At 44.8% G+C, this 22,452-nt stretch overlaps 1 protein-coding gene and 1 non-coding gene across 3 annotated transcripts in view; both read left to right on the forward strand.

The window, feature by feature from the left end:
• The window catches only part of NUP214 (nucleoporin 214), an 84,830-nt gene that overhangs the window by 61,949 nt on the left and 429 nt on the right, over positions 1-22,452 (forward strand). Inside the window, exons 31-35 of one of the 2 annotated variants that reach the window (XM_043469868.1) lie at positions 10,606-10,762; positions 15,123-15,275; positions 19,145-19,316; positions 21,099-21,238; positions 22,095-22,119. In XM_043469868.1, coding sequence (XP_043325803.1) covers positions 10,606-10,762; positions 15,123-15,275; positions 19,145-19,316; positions 21,099-21,238; positions 22,095-22,119 — 647 coding nt within the window. The remainder of the gene's footprint in view (positions 1-10,605; positions 10,763-15,122; positions 15,276-19,144; positions 19,317-21,098; positions 21,239-22,094; positions 22,120-22,452) is intronic. The other variant, XM_043469869.1, reaches the window with a different exon arrangement.
• Positions 1,342-1,475, forward strand: LOC122442791. Its single transcript, XR_006269776.1, has one exon. It is a non-coding gene; the product is annotated as a small nucleolar RNA SNORA48 (small nucleolar RNA).

The following is a 22,452-nucleotide window of genomic DNA, read 5'->3' on the forward strand; positions in this document are numbered from 1 at the left end:
TAGATCACCGGTCAGAGAACTTTCTCTGTGAAGGACCAGATAATAAATATTTTAGACTTTGAGAGCTACCTACTGCTTCTGTCGCAACTCCTCAACTCCGCCACTGTGGCACAAAAGCAGCCTGAGGCTGCACATGAGTGAGCGAGCATGGTTCTTCTCCCATAAAGCTTTATTTATAAAAATAGGTGGCAGGCTAGATCTGGCCCATGGGCTAGAGGTTGCTGACCCTTGAACTAGAAGGTCAGATTAAGTTATCTGGAATCCATCATGGAGAGGATAAAAGATAGAAAATACAAAAGAGAAAGCAAAAACGCTAAAACAGAAAATCTAACGTACATTTAATCGGAAGGAGAAGAAAAAGAATGTATGATATTAGAAGAGAAAAAGATAGATTTCCAAAACCAACAGCAAACAGTAACCCACAGATTCTGAAGTCCAACATATACCAAGCAGAATGTATAAAAGGAAATTGAATCTAAGACTTGCCATAGTGAAACTGTGGAACTACCGATATAAAATATTAAAAGCACTCAGAAAACAGACAGGTTCCCTTCAGGGCAGCAATAGTTGGGACTAACGGTGGAGTTCTCGGCGGTGGCAATGAAAGCCAGACATAGCCTATCTACCCAGAATTTTTGAACCCAGCAAAAAAACATCTGTACATAATGAAGTGAAATCAAGACACTTTTCGGGCAGATCCTGAGAGGCTATATGCCTAGCAGACCTGAAGGAAATTCTAAACGATATTCTCCAGGCAGAAGGAAAATGTGACCTCACTAAAATTACAGCTTTCTTAATTTTAGGGTAAAACAAGCCATGAAATAGGAAAATTGTAGCCTATATAACCAACAGAGTAATCATATTCAGATATAAACAATACAAGTCAAAAGGAAAAAAGACAACTGCACCCCCACCAGAATGGCTAAAATTGAAGGGCTGCTGGTACCCCGGAGGAAGCAGAGCAGCTATAGTAGAAACACTCAGAGCAGGAGTGAAGGTTCATAGAATCACTTTGGTATCAAAACTAGATACACGGAACACCTGTGTATCCACTCCAGATAAGCCGAGTGTATCTACTCTAGATAAGTAACCCACAAAATCAGAATGGTGGTTAGTCTTAGGATGTAAAAATTGAGGTCTGGGGGAGCCACCCAAAGTACTAACAGTGTTTGATGTCTTAAATGTTGAACATCGTAAACAGTTATATGCCAAAATTCATTGAGCTCGCCACACATACGATTTGTGAACTCAATAGAAAATGGACGAGAGACCTCTTAAAAAAGGATAGTCTTGGTTACACAACTTTGTGGAATGTATACTAATGCCTGAATTATACATGTAAAATGCTTAAAATGGTGCACCCTATCTGGTTGGTGGTGCCTGTCTCATACCAGCCAGCACCAGAGCAATTCCTTGTTTATCTGAGCTTGGCTTTTGGCTTGTGCCCATGCCTGGTGCATGCCCTGGACACACAGGGGAAGGGAAGCTTAAAATGGTAAGTTTTATATACATTTTACCACAATTTAGAAAAAGACATAAAATATTTTTTGAAAAAGGATAGCCAGAGGACCATAAGTATATTCACAACTGAATTAGTAACACAAACTAAAACCTCAAAGAGATACAGTCTTCCTGGAAGACAGCACACATTTTAAAGCCCAGCAATACGAAATGCCAGCAAGTGCACAAAGCAACAGAACTTACATACACTCTTAGTCGGTTGTATGTTGGCACAGTCACCTTGGAAAATAGTCTGGCATGATCGGGTAAAGCCCTGCAGTTCCACTCCTCGTTTGTTCTGTGGAGAAACTCATCTGTGCGCTGGGATACAGTGTTACAAAAACTAGAGACTGGAAGTAACTCAAATGGTTAGGATATACCATTGGGCAGATGAACTTAGATTATCCTGTAACAGAATGTTACTACATTGTGAAATATGGCTGTGAAAATGAACACATTAGAGCTGCATGGGTGACTTTCACAGGCCTGTTTTTCCTCTCTCTCACAGGCATAATTTGAGCCAAGAGGTTTAAAGCCTATACTGTGATAAACTCCATATTGGTTACTCCCCCCACCCTACCACCACTTCATGTTCTTTCACAGACACTAGGTTTGCCATTGGAAAGCCTGGAAATTCAAATCAGTTTTTTTTTCCCTATCATGGCAGGGCCCCTATCTGTTATAGTCATTGCTGTATCCCCAGTGCTTCAGACTATGGCTAGCACAAGACGAGTGTTGTAAAAATGAATGAGTTTTCAGGTAGTAGGGGTATTCTCAGAAGAATTTAAGGATACAAGGTACATTCTGGCCAGGATATAGAATTTCATTTTCTTCATAATACCAAGAAAAATCCAGTTAGTATGACTATCACACTGGTTTTACGAGTATTAGAATTCTCTAGTGCTATTTAACAAATTACCCCCAAATGCAGTAGCATTCTCTGGAGGTTGGCTTGGTGGTTATTTCCCACCTTAACTGGAACTCATGGCTACAGCATCTACATGTGGCTTCTCTATGTGGCCCGGGCTTCCTTACAAAATGGTAGTTGGATTCCAAGGAAGACTATTCCAAGAAAAAGGGAGCCATACAGAAACTATCCTCAGAAGTTGCAAGCATCATTTATACTGCATCTTCTTATTCAGGGCTGTCACAGAGTCCCACCAAGCTCAAGGGGAGGGGACTAAATTTCACCTCTTGCTCTAGAAGAGGATTTAGGTCTGGAAATATTACTGTGACCATCTTTGGAAAATATAATCTGTCACATGGGCCTGTCACAGCATGGCAGAGAGCCTGTTGAATTGATTTCTAGAGAGGGGAGTTAGTCGTAGGTGAGCTTCATGGTACAGCTGCCTTTGGGAGTAAATGTCAGGTCTGGGTTTGGAAAAGTGGAAGAAAGGCCTAGCTGAAGGAAGTATACTGTCTGGAGAAGCAGCCAGAGGAAGATCTTGGCAACAATGAGGGCAAACAAATGACCAATAAACACACAAAAAGGTAATCAATAATATTAGAAGCATTAGGAAAATGAAAATCAAAACCATAATGAGATAGCACTCCACATCCACTAGGAAGGCTGTAATTTAAAAACAAAGAATAACATACATTGACAAAGATGTGAAGATACTGGAACCCTCATGTATTTCTGGTTGAAACAGAAAATGGCACAGCAGTTGTGGAAAACAGGTTCCTCAAAAAGCTAAACATAGAACTGTCATCAGCTCAGTGCAGTCGCTCCGTCGTGTCCGACTCTTTGCGACCCCACGGACTGCAGCACGCCAGGCCTCCCCGTCCGTCACCAACTTCCGGAGTTTGCTCAAACTCATGTCCATTGAGTCAATGATGCCATCCAACCATCTCATTCTCTGTCATCCTCTTCTCCTCCCACCTTCAATCTTTCCCAACATCAGGGTCTTTTCAAATGAGTCAGTTCTTCACATCAGGTGGCCAAAGTATAAGAATTTCAGCTTCAGCATCAGTCCTTCCAGTGAACACTCAGGACTGATCTCCTTGCAGTCCAAGGGACTCTCAAGAGTCTTCTCCAACACCACAGTTCAAAAGCATAAATTCTTTGGCGCTCAGCTTTCTTTATAATCCAACTCTGTCATATGAGCCAGAAGTGGTGCTCAGACACTTGTTCCCCAATGCTCATTGCAGCATTATTCACAATGGCCAAAAGATGGAAATAGCTCAGTGTTCATCAATAGATGATTGGATAACCAAAATATGGTATATTTGTACAATGGAATATTATTCAGTCTTCAAAATGAATGAAGTTGTTCTTCACATCACATCACAGATAGATAAATTGTGAATACATTATGTTAAGTAAAATAAACCATAGATATAAAGACAAATATGATTCCACTTTATGAAATATTTAGAATAGGTAAATCCATAGAGCTGGAAAGTAGATCAGAATCTACCAGGGCCTGAGGAAAGGAGAGACCAGGGAGTTAGTTAATGGTTATAGAATTTCGGTTATGTGATGAAAGAATTTTGGAAATAGTATTAATTGTTGCATAACATTGTGAACATAATTAATTAAGCTGTATATGAGAAAATTATTAAAATGGTAAGTTTTATGTCACATATATTTTACCATAGTTTTTAAAAGTTAGATGTAATATACCATAACCATTGAATTTTATACTTTAAATCAGTGAGTTGTGTGGTATGTACATTATATCCCAATAAAGTTACTTTAAAAAAGACGAGTCTGAAAGACTTGCAGGTTCGATGTAAAACTGCTCTATTCACCCCTCCCACTCTTTGCTAAGAGTAAGGAAGTAAAGCAGAAAGAACTTGCAGTCTTGCAGCCTCCTGTCCCCGGACCTGTTGAATCCAAGGATGACACTGCAACTCAGCTGCCTCCTGGATCCAGGCTCCAGCACATCCACAACAAATAACCCAAATCCTAAGCAAAGACCGTGCTGGGCTTACCAGGGATGAATTCATTCTAAATCTGTGAACCATTAGCTCCTCACTTTAGGACAGAGATGAAAGAGTGGTCTCTCACTCTCTGGGGAAAATATTAGCAGTCTTCAGTCACCACAACACTGTTCTTCTATGTTAAGTCCACTGTACTTAACAAACAAAAAAACTCTGTAACATATGAAGAGGTAAAACAAAAAGGGGGACCTGCAGTCATATTTTAGAAATCAGCAAAAATAAATAAATAACCTACAGATGATCCACGTATTGGAACAAGCAGGTATATTAACTATTGTGCTCAGGTCTTTACAGGAAAATAAAAGAATGGTTGAATAAGGAATCTCAGCAGAGAAATGGAATTACGAAAACAGTCAATCTGTATCTGAAGTTTCAATACAGTATCCAAAATAGAAAATGATTTGTTTAACAGCAGAGGGAATATTACAGGAGAACAATGGACTTGAAAACATGTCAGTAGAAATTACCTAAGATGAAGCTTAGGGAGACGGAAAAAAAAGATTGGACAGAACATCCGTAACCTGTGCACCAGTGTAAGGCAATTTGGCGAGATGTCATCAAGAGTCCCGGAAGGAGAGGAGACAGAATGGGAGAGAAGAAAAATTTTTGAAGAGACAGTGGCCAAGCTTTTTCTTATTTGTTGAAAAACTGGAACCCACAAATGCAATAAACTCTGTGACCCTGAAACAGAGTAAATATCAGAAAATCACTCTTGAACACATTTAAACTTCTGAAAACCAAATACAAAAAGAAAACTTTTAAAGCAGCTAAAGAAAAAAAGACTGATGACATAAAGAGAAATAAAGTATTGTGCAGTTAATAACAAGGTATTAAATGTATGACAACCATGGCAAAAAAGCAAAAAGAGTTTGCTACCTTGGAGTAAATCAGTGCTGCTCAACTGGTGTCTGTTTCCACCCCCAAAGGAATTTCACAATCACAGTGTCTAGAGACTTGTTTGAGCCTCATGAGTGGGGATGCTGCTGTAGGCATCTAACCAGGGATGCTGCTGGACATTCTGTAGCCCTCCAAAGAATTATGTGGCCAAAAATGTCAATAATGTCATTGTGAAGAAACCATTAGGAAGACAGAGATTTCTTAGAACACAAAAAGCACAAACCATAAAAGAAGAAATTGAAAAGCTTGTTGATGTTTGGTCACTGAGATGTGTCTGACTCTCTGCGACCTCATGGACTGTAGCACGGCAGGCTTCCCTGTCCTTCACTGTCTCCTGGAATTTGCTCAAACTCATGTCCATTGAGTCAGTGATGCTATCCAGCCTCCTCATCCTCTATGTCCCCTTCTTTTTCCCTCACTGTTTTCCAGCATCAGGGTCTTTTCCAGTGAATCAACACTTAGCACCAATCAGGTGGCCGAAGTGTTGAAGCTTCAGCTTCATCATTAGTCTTTCCAGTGAGTATTCAGGGTTGAATTCCTTTAGGATTGACTGGTTTGATATCCTTGTTGTCCAAAGGACTCTCAAGAATCTTCTCCAGCACCGCAATTCAAAAGCACCAATTCTTTGGTGCTCAGCCTTCTTTATGGTCCAGCTCTCACATCCATACATGACTACTGGAAAAACCATAGCTTTGACTATATTGACCTTTGTCAGCAAGGTGATGTCTCTGCTCTTTAATATTCTCCCTAGGTTTATCATAGCTTTCTTTCCAAGGAGCAGTCTTTGAATTTCATGGCTGCAGCCTATGTCATACTTGTAGAATTACTGAAACTTAAGAACCAGCCGGGAGAAATATCAATAACCTCAGATATGCAGATGACACCACCCTTATGGCAGAAAGTGAAGAAGAACTAAAGATCCTCTTGATGAAAGTGGAAGAGGAGAGTGAAAAAGTTGGCTTAAAACTCAGCATTCAGAAAACTAAGATCTTGGCATCTGGTCCCATCACTTCATGGCAAATAGATGGGGAAACAGTGGCTGACTTTATTTTTGGGGGCTCCAAAGTCACTGCAGATGGTGATTGCAGCCATGAAATTAAAAGACACTTACTCCTTGGAAGAAGTTATGACCAACCTAGACAGCATATTAAAAAGCAGAGACATTACTTTGCAAACAAAGGTCTGTCTATTCAAGGCTATGGTTTTTCCAGTAGTCATGTATGGATGTGAGAGTTGTTCCATAAAGAAAGCTGAGCACCAAAGAATTGATGCTTTTGAACTGTGGTGTTGGAGAAGACTCTTGAGAGTCCCTTGAATTGCAAGGAGATCCAACCAGTCCATCCTAAAGGAGATCAGTCCTGGGTGTTCATTGGAAGGACTGATGTTGAAGCTGAAACTCCAATACTTTGGCCACCTGATATGAAGAGCTGACTCAATTTGAAAAGACCCTGATGCTGGGAAAGATTTGAGGGCAGGAGGAGAAGGGAACAACAGAGGATGAGATGGTTGGATGGCATCACCGACTCAATGGACATGGGTTTAGGTAGAGTCCGGCAGTTGGTGATGGACAGGGAGGCCTGGTGTGCTGCAGTTCATGGGGTCACAAAGAGTCAGACAAGACTGAGCGACTGAACTGAACTGAAGAACCAGCAAGACCAAACGTGGACAAGATGTAGAGCAACTTGATCTCTTAATGCAGTGCTGGTGGGAATGTAAAATGGTGGGGTCACTTTGGAAAACCATTTGGCAATTTCTCAGTAAGTTAAATGTACACTAATTTTTATGGTTAGCAATTCTAGGTGTTTACCCAAAGGAAATGAAAATATATGTTCACAGGCAGACTAGTATCAGAATGTTCCTAGCAGCTTTATGATAGCCCAGATGTTCATCATTAGGGGAATAGTAGACCCTGGCATCCTCACACAATGGAATACTACTCAGCAGTAAAAAGGGAAGGACAATGCCTGCAGCCACATGGATGGACATCAGAAGCATATGTTGATTCTAGCCAGGTAAGTTAGGCAAGAAAATGAAAGAAAGGTATCCAGAGTGGAAAGGAAGAAGTAAGACTATATATGTTCAGATAATATCATATATATAGAAAACCCAAAGGAATCCACTAAAGGACTACTAGAACTAATAAATCAGTCCAGCAGGTTTGTAGGATGCAAGGTCAATGTATAAAATTTTAATTGTATTTATATACATTTGCAACACACCATCCAAAAATGAAGTTGAAATTAAGAAAACAATTCTATTTCCAGTATCATAAAAAGGAGTGAAGTACTCAGAAATAGACAGAAGCACAAAACATACTCTGAATACAAGAAAACATTGTTTCAAGAAATAAAAAGTGATCGGAATAAATGGAAGGGCATCCTGTATTTGTGGATTGAAAGATTCAGTGTCGTTAAAATGGCAATAGAGAACCAGGGCTGGGAAAATTAACATTCATGCAGGAATTCAGTAATGAGTAAGACAGACAAAAGCGGCTATGTCCACAGAGCTTACATTTGATGGGAAGTGGGGGGATCAGTCTTTAAGACTGATAATTTTATTACTTATTAAATTTATTAATTTCAGATAATTTTACATACTGTGAGGAGAGGAACTTCTCTGGGAGTCAGTGGTTAAGGCTCCATGCTTCCTATGCAGAGGGTGGAGGTTCAGCCCCTGGTTGGGGAACTAAGATCCCACATGCTGTGTGGCGTGGCCAAAAAATAAAAAAACAAAGCAAAAAGAGTTATGAAGAGAACAAGCAGGATGATGCGGTAGTGTTCAGGGAAGCTTATTTAGGTCCGATAGTCTGGAAATGCCTTTCTGAGAAAGTCTCATAAATATCTCTTTTTACATTTGTATCTTTGATTTAGGATCAAGTCAGGTTCACTCACTGAGACTGGTTGATACGTCTCTTCAGGGTCTTTGATTGCCCTTCCATGTCTGTCCTTTTCTTTTTCCTCATAATACAGCTGTTGAACACAGCAGGTTGTTGGTCCTGTTAAAATCGCCACACTCCTGTTCTGATTACATCCCTGTGGTGTAGCTTCTGAGTAACTTGTTCCTTCCTGTGAAATGGTGCTTGGGTCTGGAGGCCGGATGAGATTCTCAGGGTTTTTGGCAATTTTTTAATTCTGTATCTTGAACACTGACTCCCTTTAATGATGTAAATGTACTGTTAGTTTTTTGGATGTGGTAAGTTTGTTACGGTTTCTGTTTTGGAGCTTTACACAGTGGATGAAATGATAAGATGTCTCCTTCATACTGATCAAGGATCAGGGGCAGAACATGGGGCTGTAGGTGATGCTTAGCTGGCTGTGGGTCATGGGTGAAGCTAGGTGGTGAGTACGTGGGTTCATTATGCCCCTCCATATGTACTTTTGAGATCTTCCATAATTTAAAGTTTTTAAAACTATTGTTATTTATTGTAATTAAAATGAATGGGATACTAACCCACTTCTGAGGATGTAGTTTAACTGTCAGTTCACATTCACTTCAGTGAAGTGTTACCCGCTTCTACTCATTTCTACAGATATCCGTTATTTTTTAAATCATATTTTTAAAAATAGATTGAACCATCTGAAGTTCCTGGGGTTTGTGGGGCTTTTTGTTTTTGTTTTTTCTGTAGGGCAAAAAAGGTCTGTCTTTTGGCAGTTTTCCTGTTTCAGCTGGATCCATGGAAGTCAGCTGAGAAACCTGGTGTTGTCTATTTTCCGCACACATGCATATTGGTCATGTCTTCGTTCCTTTGGAAGTCAGTTCAGTAGTTATCAAAGCCTGTGCTCTTATGATTGGGTTTCATTCCAAGCTTTAAAAATCAGTCATCATTAAATGGGTGTAGTAAACAGTTTCTGTTGTTTTTAAAGAAGTTTAAAGGGGCGGGGGTGGGGCTGGTGAGGAGGGGAGAAACAGGCAAGTAGGTTGCCCTCAGGTAAAAAGGAGCCTGTGCTGTTCAAGGCACAAAAGAAGGCGGGGTAAAGGGTGGTGCTGAGAGATGGGCAGGACCAAAGCACGTAGTTTCTTTTCAGAATTTGTAAGCAGGAGTGAAGTGATTTGACTGCTGTTTTCAAGTGTTATTCTAGCTACTGTGTGAACATGGATCACAGGGGAGCAGCACGTTGGTGAAGCTGTCCTGTGGTCCAGTCTTGGTTGGGGTTCAGACCGAGGGCAGTCACTGCGTCCCCCTAGAGCAGGGGCACACTGGGAGGATGTCTCAGGGACCACCCGCTAGAGGTTTGACTTCTTTGGGGGATTAAATAATTACTTACAAAGACCTTAGAAAAGTGCCTAGCCCAGAGAAAGTGCTCAGTTTGTTGGTCGTTTTAAAATACCCACAACCAATTTTGAGCATGTCAGCTACATTTGAGGCACTTTTCTAAAGGGCACTGCATTTCTAGCTTATTTATTTCACTCAGTGTTTGGAGGTGAGTAATTTATTTTCCCCATCTTGCAGAAGAGGGACTTCACCTCTCCACCTACCCACCCCCCAAGAAGGGGGCTCCTGTTAGGTTCCTATACACAGCAACCCATCTCTAATGGCCCATTGTATTCTACATTATCAACCAGCGAGATAACATATCTAACTAATATTAATGGCCCCTCAAATCTAGCACCCGTCTTCCCTAAAGAACCAGTTCCTCAACAGAAGTAGGTGTGGTACTGGATCCAGCTTTGTGTCAGCATGCGCCCAACGTTAGCAGCACCCTCAGAGTGTGAGATTTGCAGACTTGGACAGAATTCAGCTGTGGTCATCATTTCAACAATGGAGCTAATTTAAGCTTATTTTTGCAGCACTGGGAAAGTCATTATGAAATAAAAGTGCGCAAATTGGGAGAAAAGACAGTGTAAATCACTGATAGTCGGTTGCTGATGAGTTCCGTCAAACACAGGATGAATGAAAATAAGTGGTGCCCATCATAACCTAGAAATGTGTTTAAACTTTCACATTTGGGGGAGCTCCCGAGGGTTGGGTTTCCCTGCCCCAGGAAGCAGGGCAGGTGAACTGTTCGGGCTCCCACCTACTATGAGTGATGTTTTCAGAGAACTGGCAAGGTAGAATAACTTGAGAACATATGATTGTAGGGAGCGTTCCCATCCAGCGTTCAGCTTCCTCTCTGGCCGTTAGAACGTCTGCACCAGCACTAATCAGCGTTCCCTCCCTCGTTCCTTCTGCGCGGCTGTAAGCGCCTGCTCTCTGTGGACAGGGCCTGCCATTTTACCGTGACCTCTCATCCTCCCTGGCTTCCTGTCCCTTTTGTCTTCTAGCAGTCGTCCTCTTCCAGCGGCAGCGTGTTTGGGTCTGGAAACGCTGGAAGAGGGGGAGGCTTCTTCAGCGGCCTCGGAGGAAAACCCAGCCAGGACGCAGCCAACAAAAACCCGTTCAGCTCGGCCAGCGGGGGCTTTGGGTCCACAGCTACCCCAAGTAAGTTCAGAAACTTTCCTGGTCTCTGGGTCCCCTGATGTCACTGTCATCCTCCTGGCAGTATCAGAGCTTCAGTGACAAGTGTGGCAAGGGAGGAAAGGTCTAGAAGGCCCATTTAAAATCTCTCCCCCAGAGCAGTGTGGTCTGTTTTGATTTTGTTTTTTATTTTGGGGTTTTTAATGAGATGTCCTACATAACCATGAAAAGACATCCGAGCTGCAGGGAGAGAGGATCTATGCACTGAACTACTCCCATCGTCTCTCCCAAGGCCCAAATTGCTCTGTTTCTTAGGATTGAGATGACTTGAAATGAATGCAAGCAGACAAGCATAAAAGAGAGCAGCCGAACAGGCTGGGTGTGCTCGGAGGAGCATCTGGATTTTCATTTGTGTCGGACTTGCTTTGAATTTGCTTTAAAATGCAGCTACTGTAGAGAAATGTCACACAAAAGTTGAAGCCATCATTATTTCTCAGCTCTTACATTTTTGTCTTATTTTCAAATGAAGCTGTATCTTTGTGCTGGCACTTTCTTCTTTAGCTAATTCCTTGTTGATCTGTCTATTCGTGATTGGAAATGAAAGAAATTTGTTTAAATCTTCTAAAAAAAATTTATCGTGCTGCTGACGGAGACTGAGTTGGGAAGTCAGGCACCTGTCAATCTTGATCTTAGCTTCTCTCATTAAATATGTGCCACCAGAAGCTTCTCTCATCTGTGTGATCATTACATGATCACTACATGATCACTCATTGGAAAAGACCCTGATGCTGGGAAAGATTGAGGGCAAGAGGAGAAGGGGACGACAGAGGATGAGATGGTTAGATATCATCACTGACTCAATGGACATGAGGTTGAGCGAAGTCAGGGAGCTGGTGAAGGACAAGGGAGCCTGGTGTGCTGCAGTCCATGGGGCCGCAAGGAGCCAGACACATGTTGGACGTGACTGAGCAACTGAACAACAAGAGTGCATCGAGCGCTGACGTTCTGCAGACAGGACCGAGGTTTCCTTGATAGTCAGGCTCATGTAGTTACAAGCAAACAAAGTCTTTCCTGAGACTCATGTATTCACAGATCAGTTATTTTGATGTCACTGTTTATCTAGTCATATGTAAGGAAAGATTATAGTGAAGATACACACACCTTTAAACTTGCAAAATTACATAATCAGAAATTTTTGTTCTGCTAGTAGGAATTTAGAACCTAAAACAAAGGGATCTTAGAACTCGAGTTTAGTAACAGTTTTTGAAAACTGTAGGGTTGATCTCCTTTAGGATTGACTGGTTTGATCTCCTTGCTGTCTAAGGAACTCTGAAGAGTCTTCTCCAGCACCACAGTTTGAAAGCATCAGTTCTTCGGCACTCAGCCTTCTTTATGGTCCAACTCTCACATCTGTACCGGACCTACTGGAAAATCCATAGCTTTGACTATATGGAACTTTTGTCGGCAAAATGATATCTCTGCTTTTTAATATGCTGTCTAGGTTTGTCATAGCTTTTCTTCCAAGGAGCAGCATCTTTTATTGTTCAAGTGTCTTTAATTTCATGGCTGCAGTCACCGTCCACAGTGATCTTGGAGCCCAAGAAAATAAAGTCTGTCACTGTTTCCATTTTTTCCTCATCTCTTTGTCATGAAGTGATGGAATCAGATGCCATGATCTTACTTTTTTGAATGTTGAGTTTTAAGCCAGCTTTTTCACTCTCCTCTTTCACCTTCATCAAGAGGACTTTAGTTCCTCATCAAGCTCTTTAGTTCTTCTTTGCTTTCTGCCATTAGAATGGTGTCATCAGTTTTAGATGTGGCGGTCCCCCTTTTACCAATCAAGTTGTAGGTTCAGAGAGAGGGTGTGGGCTTCCAGAGGTAACAGCCATTAAGTAGTGTAAGGAGGGTTTCATCCAGGCGTGTGTGTAGAGCTCCGATCCACTGTATTGCCCCCCTGAGATCTTCCAGCCTTGCCATGGAATGGAACTTCTCCCCGTGCACCTTGTCTGGTGGCCCTCATGCTTGCTTCACATGGCATTCATTGACCACGCTCCCCTGCAGATAGATATCGGAGCACAGATTGGGTGGCCCCCAGCTCCCTTGGGGGCATTTAGACCCCGGGCTGCCTTTAGCCCTGAAAAATAATTGGAACTATGCAGTGATCTCAAAAGACAAGCTAGGGACATGACTGGTGCTTGGTGCTGGAGCGTTCTGTATCCTGAAGCTCACACTGCAAAGGTTTCTTCTCTCTTTCTTCCCAGGAGACTCTACCAAAGATACAGGTAACCCCTGGGGCCATGTGAATTTTGTGTGAGGAAACCGTGACTCAGGAAGGCTTAGTCCTTTCCTGTCAGTTATTAGGTTTTCTAAGCCAAGGCTGACTGCACCACTCATTTATCCCACTGTAATATCTTTGAACATCCTAAAGACCAAGGAGTCTTAAAGAGATAAAGGGATAAAGAAGCCCAAAGGCTTGTAAATATTTTCTGACCTCCCCGGAATTCAGATCTTCCAACACAGTCCCAGTAAAATCATTTCACCTCTGTATTTCTGGTTTCTCCAAGAGGAGATCTAGCCTCTAATCTTGCACTTGAATTCATTTGCTATTTGGAATTTTTGCCTTGTTAGCACTAACAAAGTAAAAAATCGCAGCCCTCTCTTCTTGAAATACCAAATGAAAGGAATGGCTGAGAAGCTTGGTTTTTGTTTCCAGTGTCAGACGCACCACCATTGAAGGGATCTAATGTAACCTTCAATCACCTTGGATCAGGAAGGGATCAGACTGCTCAAGAGGGCATTTTGCAGGCTCCCTAGGGGATACGTAGTCCCCTAGGACCATATATGATGTTGATGAAAAGGAATTTGCTACCCATGCATGCTGTCAGTGTCTGACATGCTCACAGCCAAGCTCTTAGACTGCCAGCAATAGTTTTACAGAGCAGGTGACCACACCATAGTCTGGGGCTCTGTGTTACTGGCGCATGAAATTAGAAATGGTTGGGTCCCTGAGATGAGGCTCTGCACTTGCTGGATTGTGGATCAAGAGCATTGAAACCGGAAGTATTAACAGAGTTGCATCTCACACTGGGGTTTGATTGGCAGCAGAGCGAGAAGAGAGGCCCTGAGCTTGACAGGTTAGTGGTGGACCCCCTCTTCAGACAGCTCGTCTTGGGGAGTTACCCTCCACGCTTCTCCCATCCGTCACCCTCACTGTGAGCACCTGTCTGGCCCGTGCAGGTGTCTGTACATCTCTCTTGGTGACATGCAGTCAGCTGTCCATACACACCCAGAGTATGTCATTGCAGCCTCCTGTCCGTGCCTGTGTCTGGGCAGTGATCCTCTTTAAAGAGAGTGGTTTGCTGCCTTACTGTGTGTGCAAACTCATTGTAATAAAACACCCATCACAACAGGATGGGGAAATGAGAGTCATCCCTCCCCACTCCTCCCAGTAAAGGGTTGAAGAAAAATTCCTGTTTGTAGCATGCTGTCTGTACTCCCCAGGAGCTTCCATGTTTATGACTTTGGCGGTTTATATGTTGCCTGTCAGATTTGCATTACCTATACAAAAAACTTGACACCCATCTTGATTTTTAGGAGCTCAATTCCTTTTTTCCTTTAATTCTTGGAGCCAAGTCAGTGTGTAGGAGTGACCTACACTCCTGAACCCACACTCCACAGTCAGTGAGGGAGTGACCCACCAGATAAGCATCTAAAAGGTCAAGGGCTTAGTCTGAACCTCTTAGAAAGAGGAAGTCAGACTGGAAGTCCTGCTGGCCTCTTAGGTTCTTCAGAACATCCCGAGCTTCCATCCAATCAGGAGGAGGAGCAGCGGGATCTTTCTTATTCCATCTGCATTCTCTGTGCAGATCCGGCAATGGCAGGCATGTAAGAGTAGAATTGGAAGTCAGTATGCTCAGTTTGCATTCACTCTAACTTTGTTTTCTCTAGTTTTGACACAATTTGAAGTTGGTCTTCATGTGAAGAGATCCATGAACACCAGCCCCGTTCTTCAGAAGCTGAGTCTTGTGTGGCCGCAGGGTGGGCCCTCTGTTGGACACACCTGCTACTTGTGGGCTCACAGGTGCATTTCTGCAGAAGAGCCCTTCCTTGGAACCTGTTGCCTCCCTTTGTTTTGTGCCTGTAACATCATATCAGGAAATCTTGAGCCTGGGCACTGGAATGATTACAAACTTGTCATGAAGATACACACACATCAAAGGAGGTTTCTGTTTCACTGCCACCCAGCATCCTTGGATCCTAGACTTCTTTGTCACTCCCTTCTCCCCAAATGCCTAGTGAGAGTTCTTCCTTCTCTGTTTTGAGGAGTATGTAAGGACATCTTTCTCCCTCTGACCTCCCTCATGCATGTTCTTCATCTCTTCAGATACCTCTAACCTGTTCGGAAACAGTGGAGCCAAGACATTTGGCGGATTTGCCAGCTCATCCTTTGGAGACCAGAAGCCTGCTGGCACTTTCAGCTCTGGAGGAGGAAGCGTGGCCTCCCAAGGCTTTGGGTTTTCCACTCCGAATAAAACAGGTACTGCTCTGCCTGTTTGCTATGCTTACTGTTACACGTGTATTTAATGTGTATAGACTTCTGGGAGCAGAGCTTTGCAGGGTGGTTCTCGAGGGAGGTGACTGGAGTGTGGATGAAGATACTTTTCTGCCAAATTCATTCTCTTCATTGAGCATCTGCTACATTCCCGACACTGTTCTCTGTCTCCTGAGACATATTAAGCACAGAATGCATGTCATGCAGCCCTTAACAGAGTTTAGTGTCTTCGTAGGGAAGAAAACATTGTAGATATTTACAGTTGCATTTAACAGCCAAAGAAGGGAGCCTGTAAGACTGTAACTTGAAACGTAAACAAGAAAGCATCCTGAGTCATATTTGCTTGGGTGCCCATTACCTGTGATGGGTAAGACAGATGATCCATGTGATTTCTTATGTCTATATCATTTTGTCCTTCCCAAGTCACCTTTTTTTTAAAAACTTTTTATCAAGTATAATCACATAACTATATCACCTGCTCTTGTATGTGTACAGTTTTCATAGCATAATGATATAACACAATTAATTTTCACTTTTGGAATATACCTACCTAGGAATAAAGAACATTACAATACTACTTTTTATCCCAGCATCACTTTTAAAATGTATAGTTATAAACTGTGTGGCTTTTTTTTATAATCATGTATCATTATACTTGCAATTAAAGATTTTAAAGAACAGTATATATTTACCTGCAAAAAAAAAAATCCTTCATCTCTGTCAGCTGCCCCCTCTATCCTCTTTCTGTCTCTGAGATCTACAGAGGGGCTACATACCTGCCCTCGTTGTGTGGATAATTGTGTGAAAAGATTTTTGGGGGTAGGGAGCCTTAACCTGCTGAGAAAGCAGTTCATTAAAGCAAATGCCCCACAGGTGAGCAGGCAGGATGCTTCCCCCAGGTTGGGGGGATGTTGGGGACTCTGTGTGGGGATCGCAGGGGAAGGACCCTCCCCAAGGCTGCCTGGATGCCTCTGACAGGGGAGCGTGGCTGCCCCGAATTAGCACCTGGAATCCCACCTTTCAGAACCGAAGTTGCGGTTTCCTAATGCTCTGGGCACCTTTACTCAGACCCATGCTTAGCGTAGGCTAGTCTTTGCTAGCTTTTGATGCTCTCTCCTGGAATCTGAAGTGGAGTAGGAATGAGCACCACAGCTGCATTTTGCTGCTTTGAGTGATTTTTTAAAACACTTCCTGCAGTGAGTGTTTTAAAAACAAAAGGGCTGCAAAGCTTTTGGTCCCAGTTAACAGGGCAAATAGTACTTGACTAAGATAGTTTAGTTTATTAATCATCAAGACCTTTTAATTTATCTTTGAGGAACCTGATCATGTTTTCTTCAACTCTTATGTCTTCTGTTTTTCCTTATCCTGGGGTCACATCTCAGTTGAGTTGAGAACTTGACCCTTTTATTTTTTCAGTCTGAGAGAAAATGCATCCACCCAGTCTTCAGACTGATTTTTCCTATTTGATGACTTGCCCCATGGAACCACCTTAATTGAGGACTCCAGGAATTTCAGATTGTGGGTTTGGGTGGGTCTCTGAAAAATTCCAGAAGCAGCCCTCCTCACTTGAGTACAGTTGCAATAAAAAATAACACCACTGGAGATGACTTGAACAGAGGACAGGAAGTGGGACAGACTGACAGTGGCCTCCTGCTGCCCCAGTCCACTGGGTCCGCTCCACTGTTCTGCCGCCAGAGTTACTGGCTTTGGTGGCAGTGGAGGGGGCAGGGTGGCACGTGGTGGTGAGGTGCTGGGTGGTCTTGTGGTCACCCTGTCCTTGTTCCCATCCAAGCTCTGCCGCTCACCAGTGGCTTAGTCTAGACATGGGGCATCTTCTCTGAGCCTCAGTGTCCTCACCTGTGAAGTCAGGGTCCCAGGTTTACAGGGAGGATTGAAACTGGTGAACAGCAGCTGGCACATGGAAGGCCCTCAGTAAATTGGATATCTTATTGAGTACTAAATTTCTATCTCTTCTGGAGAAGAAAATCATGAAAATGTAAGCAGCTAATAAAATTGGAACCCTCAGCATCAGGAGTGAGTTGTCCGTCTCCAACAGTGAAGCCCGGGTCACCATTCTCTTCTGTCATTCTAGCTGTGACGTGGATCCGTTGTTTTGGGACATTGTGTGTACATGTGTAATCTCTCTCCATCTAGTGTACTTTCTGTATCATTGTGACTTCTCGTTTTTCACTCACCTTCCACCAAGAACTCTGAACAATATTGAGTACAAAGTACTAGGTGAAGGTCTGTGTGTCCAGGAAGAAAGTGTAACCAGATCCGTGATCAGTCTTAAATAATTCAACTGCAAGGGTTTTTTAGCACTTTTTTTTCCAGTCTGTTATATTTGTAACCCAGCAGGCTCCATTATCATGGCTTGGAATTTCACTCGAGGTTTTAAAATACAGACTGTAGACCCAGACGTGAGCCCGCACAGAAATCACCTTCTCAGTTGTGCTCCTGCTGTTCTGGTGAATGAGCAAACGACTGAACCACAGAGCTGAGCTGACTGAGGCGTTCAGCTGCCAGCTTTCCATATCCAGCGTTTGCTCTTGCTGATAAGAGGGACTGGGTCATCCCTCTAACACCGGGATTCACTTTCCGACGAGCCGAGAATGAGGGCCCCGTCTCCCTGGTCCGGTTGCCTCCTGGCTTGGCCTGGGCCACCATTCCTCCCTTCAGCATGGAGCTCCTAGGCTGACAGTCACTGCGAGAAACACTACCCCTCAGAGCACACCTCTTGTACCGTTTTGCTGTGTTCTGTTCAATAGACGCTTAGCGAGTGTCTCTGCTAACGTCCTAGAACGATGTCAGCAGAGTCTTGGGGTTTGGGAATCATCCTCAGGGGCAGGAGGAACAGTCAGGCAAGGGCCTTCTGTCTCGCCGTCTAACAGGCATCTACCAGTCGGGGGAGGCGCCCCGGGCACACCTGGCCCTTCCTGTGTGGCCACCTGCGTGGGTGCCGCCGCCGCGGGCCTGTGTCCACGTGAGCAGCAGCGCTGGGAGCCTGCCCGCGGGCTGGGAGACTCGGGGCTCGCCTCGCCTGCTGAGGGAGGGTTCTGTCTCATTCATGCAGCAGCCGTCCTCCAGACAAGAAACGCAGTGTGCCTTTTTTATTGAGGAGTAGTTCCTGACTGCAGAGAGAGCTTTTTGTTAACTCTTCTGTGCAGGGAGGGAGACTCCTGAGAGAGACGGAGAGGCATCAGGCTGTAAATAAGTAACGAGCGCCTGGCCAAGCGCCAGCGCCCCGCGGCGCTGTGTCTCCTCGGAACCCGGCTCACAGGTCCTCCCTGAGGGTGGGCCGTGAGCCCCTAATTCGTGTTTCTGTGAAGCTAGAGACCTTGCCTATGTGATGATAAGTAATAAACTCTGACCACTTTGACAACTGGGTAGGGATTGAATCTCTTGAGCGTGACTTTTCAGTGAAAAGTCTCAAAACATGGCAGGGGGGCCATGTAGGGGTCTGACGTGGCCGAGCTGGTTCTTCCTGGCAGTTGGATCTCACGAAACATGGAGCTGACAACTCCAGCTTGCCTCTGGGAAGGCCCGGGGAGCTCACAGACAAACAGGAAGTCTCTTGGGTTCTTAGAACTCCAAGGTGTGCTCCTACGCGGAGCCCAGACCCTTCTGCTGGCAATGGAGGGGTGGCGGTTTGGTTGGGTTTGGGTTTACTGTCTTGCTGATAGAAGGGGTGTTGCCCTCGGCTATGACTGTTTGAATGTGAGGTTCTAACGTGTTCTCCCCTTTCTCCTTCTCCCTCTTTTGATTTGGTCTCTCACCACTCACTGTCTTCTCTTCCTGTCTCCTCCTTTCTTTCTTTCTCTCTGTTTCTGTTTGTTTGCCTCTGTTTTGCTCAGGTGGCTTCGGTGCTGCTCCAGTGTTTGGCAGCCCTCCTACTTTTGGGGGATCCCCTGGGTTTGGAGGGGTGCCAGCATTCGGTTCAGCCCCAGCCTTTACAAGCCCTCTGGGCTCGACGGGAGGCAAAGTGTTCGGAGAGGGTACTGCTGCCGCCAGCGCGGGAGGATTCGGGTAAGCCCCCCGGGAGAGGCCAGAGGAGGCCCCCAGGCTCGGGTCCGCAGAGGCTCTGGGGCCCAGTACTCCTGGTTTGAAAAGAAAATTCTTCTGTTTCCCCTTTTCTTGACCAAGCTGAAATTCCATCCCTCAAAACCCACAAACCAGTCACTCCAGGATTCCTGTTCTCTGCAGGGAAAGGCCAGACTCTGTCCAGTACTTGCCGGATGTGAGCCATGTTCCTGTCCCCTGATAGGTGGCTGGCAGATCCCTGTTCTCCTAGCAGAGCTAAAGGATTGGTTAAAGGCAGAAAAACAGTCTCCCCTTGGCTGCTTTACTGCAAGATTGCCCCTCGTGTGGTGACTTCTGTTAGGAAATTCTGAATGAACAGTTTTTACCAAATTCTTTCCTCTTGCAATTGTTGTCCCTGAGCAGACAGCTCCTTAGATTAAGTCCCCTGCTCCACTGAAGACCCCCAGCGTAGGACTTCAGTCCACAGTCCCCTGGGCCAGCTTCCGCAGGCACCATCTGGGCCCTGGACACATTGCAGTCTCCATGACCACTCTGCCTCCAAGGCTGCTCCTGCTGCTTGGTGTATGTCCTCACTTGAAAATGCCATAGTAGAGATTTGCTTCAGAGGGCCCCAAAAATTCAGTCTGGTTACCAAAACCCCAAGGAGAAAATAGCCTTCACCACATCACAGAATCCCAGTAAAATATATGTGGTGATGACTACAAAGTGTCTCATTCGAAGGAAGTATAGATGTCTGCAGTTACTGTCTGCTGGGCCTTTCACAGCCCTCAACCCTGGCTCGGGACTCTAACAGTACAGAGCTGGGGGGTGGGGCCGGGGGCCATTTGGGAGAACTGTCAGGGCACATGGGATGAGTGCTGACGAGGAGGGAGCGTCTTTGTCATGAAAGTAAACTCAAATGGAACCCTTCCTCACACCCTCCTCACCTCTCCATGAAAGAGGCCAGTGCGGACATGCTGGCAAGTTTCAAGGAAAGTGAGCGAGTTGATACATTGCTTGTTGGATTTCATATAGAGACTGATGGGTCTCTTAAGTTGCTCCCAGGAAGTCAGGAAATCCTAAGTTAAGGAAAGCTTTGAAAGGAGAGTTGGGGTCGACTTAAATCAGTTTTCTGGCAGGTTCTGACAGATACTGTTTTCTGCAGTAACCGCCCAGCACATGATATTGCAAAGTTGCCGGAAGGTTTGTGGTTGACTGGGAATCTTGATGTTTTTATTTATTTATTTGAAACCAGCTATTTTCTTTTGCTAGCAAAAAAAAGTATGAGGTTCTGCCCTGGCCAGGGGCTCTCCCACATAAATCCTGACTGGCTGGTTAGTTCTGAGTTGTCCAGCAGAGCCAAGCACCAGTTTTGGTGTGACATCTCCGAAGGAGCCCATCACCTTTCTTCAGGTCCCCGCCGTGAGTCTGTCTCTGACCCCGGCTGACACCCGAGGGCTTCCCACAGCCGTGTATGAGAGGCCCAAGGCATGGGTGAGATTAGCTCAGGACCAGTGACCTGGAAGTTCCAGATAGCGGAGGAAAACCCAAACACTGGACAAGTGGGGTTTCATCCTGCAGCCCTTTATTTTTCTTCATGAAGCTGAGGCAAAGGTTTGCTGAGCTCTAGCCTACTTTTTCTGAGAGGCTGCCAGTTTAAACCAAGCTCGTCAGCTCGAATCACGTATGTCGCGCATCCTGAGACCCGGGAGGGGGGCCGAGGCTGTCGGGCAGCAGAGTGACCACGTGGCCGCGCTAACCGCAGTCTCCGTTCTCACCGGGACCCAGGTTCGGGAGCAGCAGCAACACCACGTCGTTTGGCACCCTCGCCAGTCAGAACGCACCGACTTTCGGATCACTGTCCCAGCAGTCTGCTGGGTTTGGGAGCCAGAGCGGGGGATTCTCTGGCTTCGGATCAGGCGGAGGAGGTGGGCAGCCCGACCACTCTCTTCACTGTGGTCTCTCCTTTCGTTCCCTCAGTAAATGTCTGACAACCCTCGTCCCTACCCTGACCCTCCAAGAACGAGTGATTTTACCTGGCTATTCAGTCTGGTACTTGAAAAGCTGAAAGTACTGGAAAGACGCAGTGTTTTTTTTAGGTTTTAGTTAGACTTGTAACACTGTGCTGTTTCTCACCAAATAAAGAAATGGCTGACTTGACTTTTCTCTCAAGATTTGAGGACCCCAAAAGATAGCCATTCTAACTAGACCTTGACTTAAAAGACTAAACCAGAAGACTCAAAAGATAAGATAGAGAAGAAAGTAAAAATAAGAGGTAGAGACTTTACAAAATGTCTTTCATTTGTTTGACACCCTACTTCTTCAGATAGTAGGTGTCTTTGCAGCACACTTACAAGATGCAAAAGTTAGGTATTGTTATTATTTTACAAATGAGATAGAAACCGCAAGGGGCCGGTTTGCTCAAAGGGCTAGACAGTGAGCAGCAGGGCTGACCCTCAGACCGAGCGAGTGTCTTGCTGCTCTGGCCTCAAGGAGAAGAGAGCGCAAGTGGATGGAGAAAGTAGGAAAAGCACGTTTTCTTGATGAAATGAGTTTGTGTGGCATCAGCAACAGTGAGACCCTCTGCTGGCCACAGTGGAGGTGGGACAGACCCTGAAACAGCCAGCAGGCCACGTCCCGTCCTGCCCCCGCCCCCTCCCAGGCCTGTGTCTTGCGGGAGGAGGGCTTGCTGTAGAGACACAGGGAGGGGCCCAAGGCGCCCTGGAGACCACCTTTGTCTTTCAGGTGTCTGTGTTCTAACTGCACCCTTTTCCTCTTTTTCAGGATTCACCTTTGGATCTTCTAACTCGTAAGTATCCCTCTTCAGTTTTGAGTCATTAAATAAGGGTGGAGGCATCTGCAGTATGTGAAAAGAGTAGTTTTGGTCTCCTTGTACAGTTTGGTATCTACTTTTCCTGTTTAAACTCTTGTCCTGGAAACGGCATTTCAGCAGCAGGTTTTGGGGTCTGTGGACTTGCTGCTCTCAGTAGGCATGTGGCCGGAGGTTCCAGGCCTGGCCTTCTCCCGGGCCATGTGTGAGAGAGAGGACGATGCCTTCTGCTGAGCAGAGCCTGGAAGGCAGAACCCGAGAGATGCTTTTCCGTATCTCCCTGTTCACTCCCAGAAGCCCCCTGGGCTCCGA

Source organism: Cervus canadensis, chromosome 5, assembly GCF_019320065.1.
Source record: "Cervus canadensis isolate Bull #8, Minnesota chromosome 5, ASM1932006v1, whole genome shotgun sequence".
Taxonomy (NCBI): Eukaryota; Metazoa; Chordata; class Mammalia; order Artiodactyla; family Cervidae; genus Cervus; species Cervus canadensis.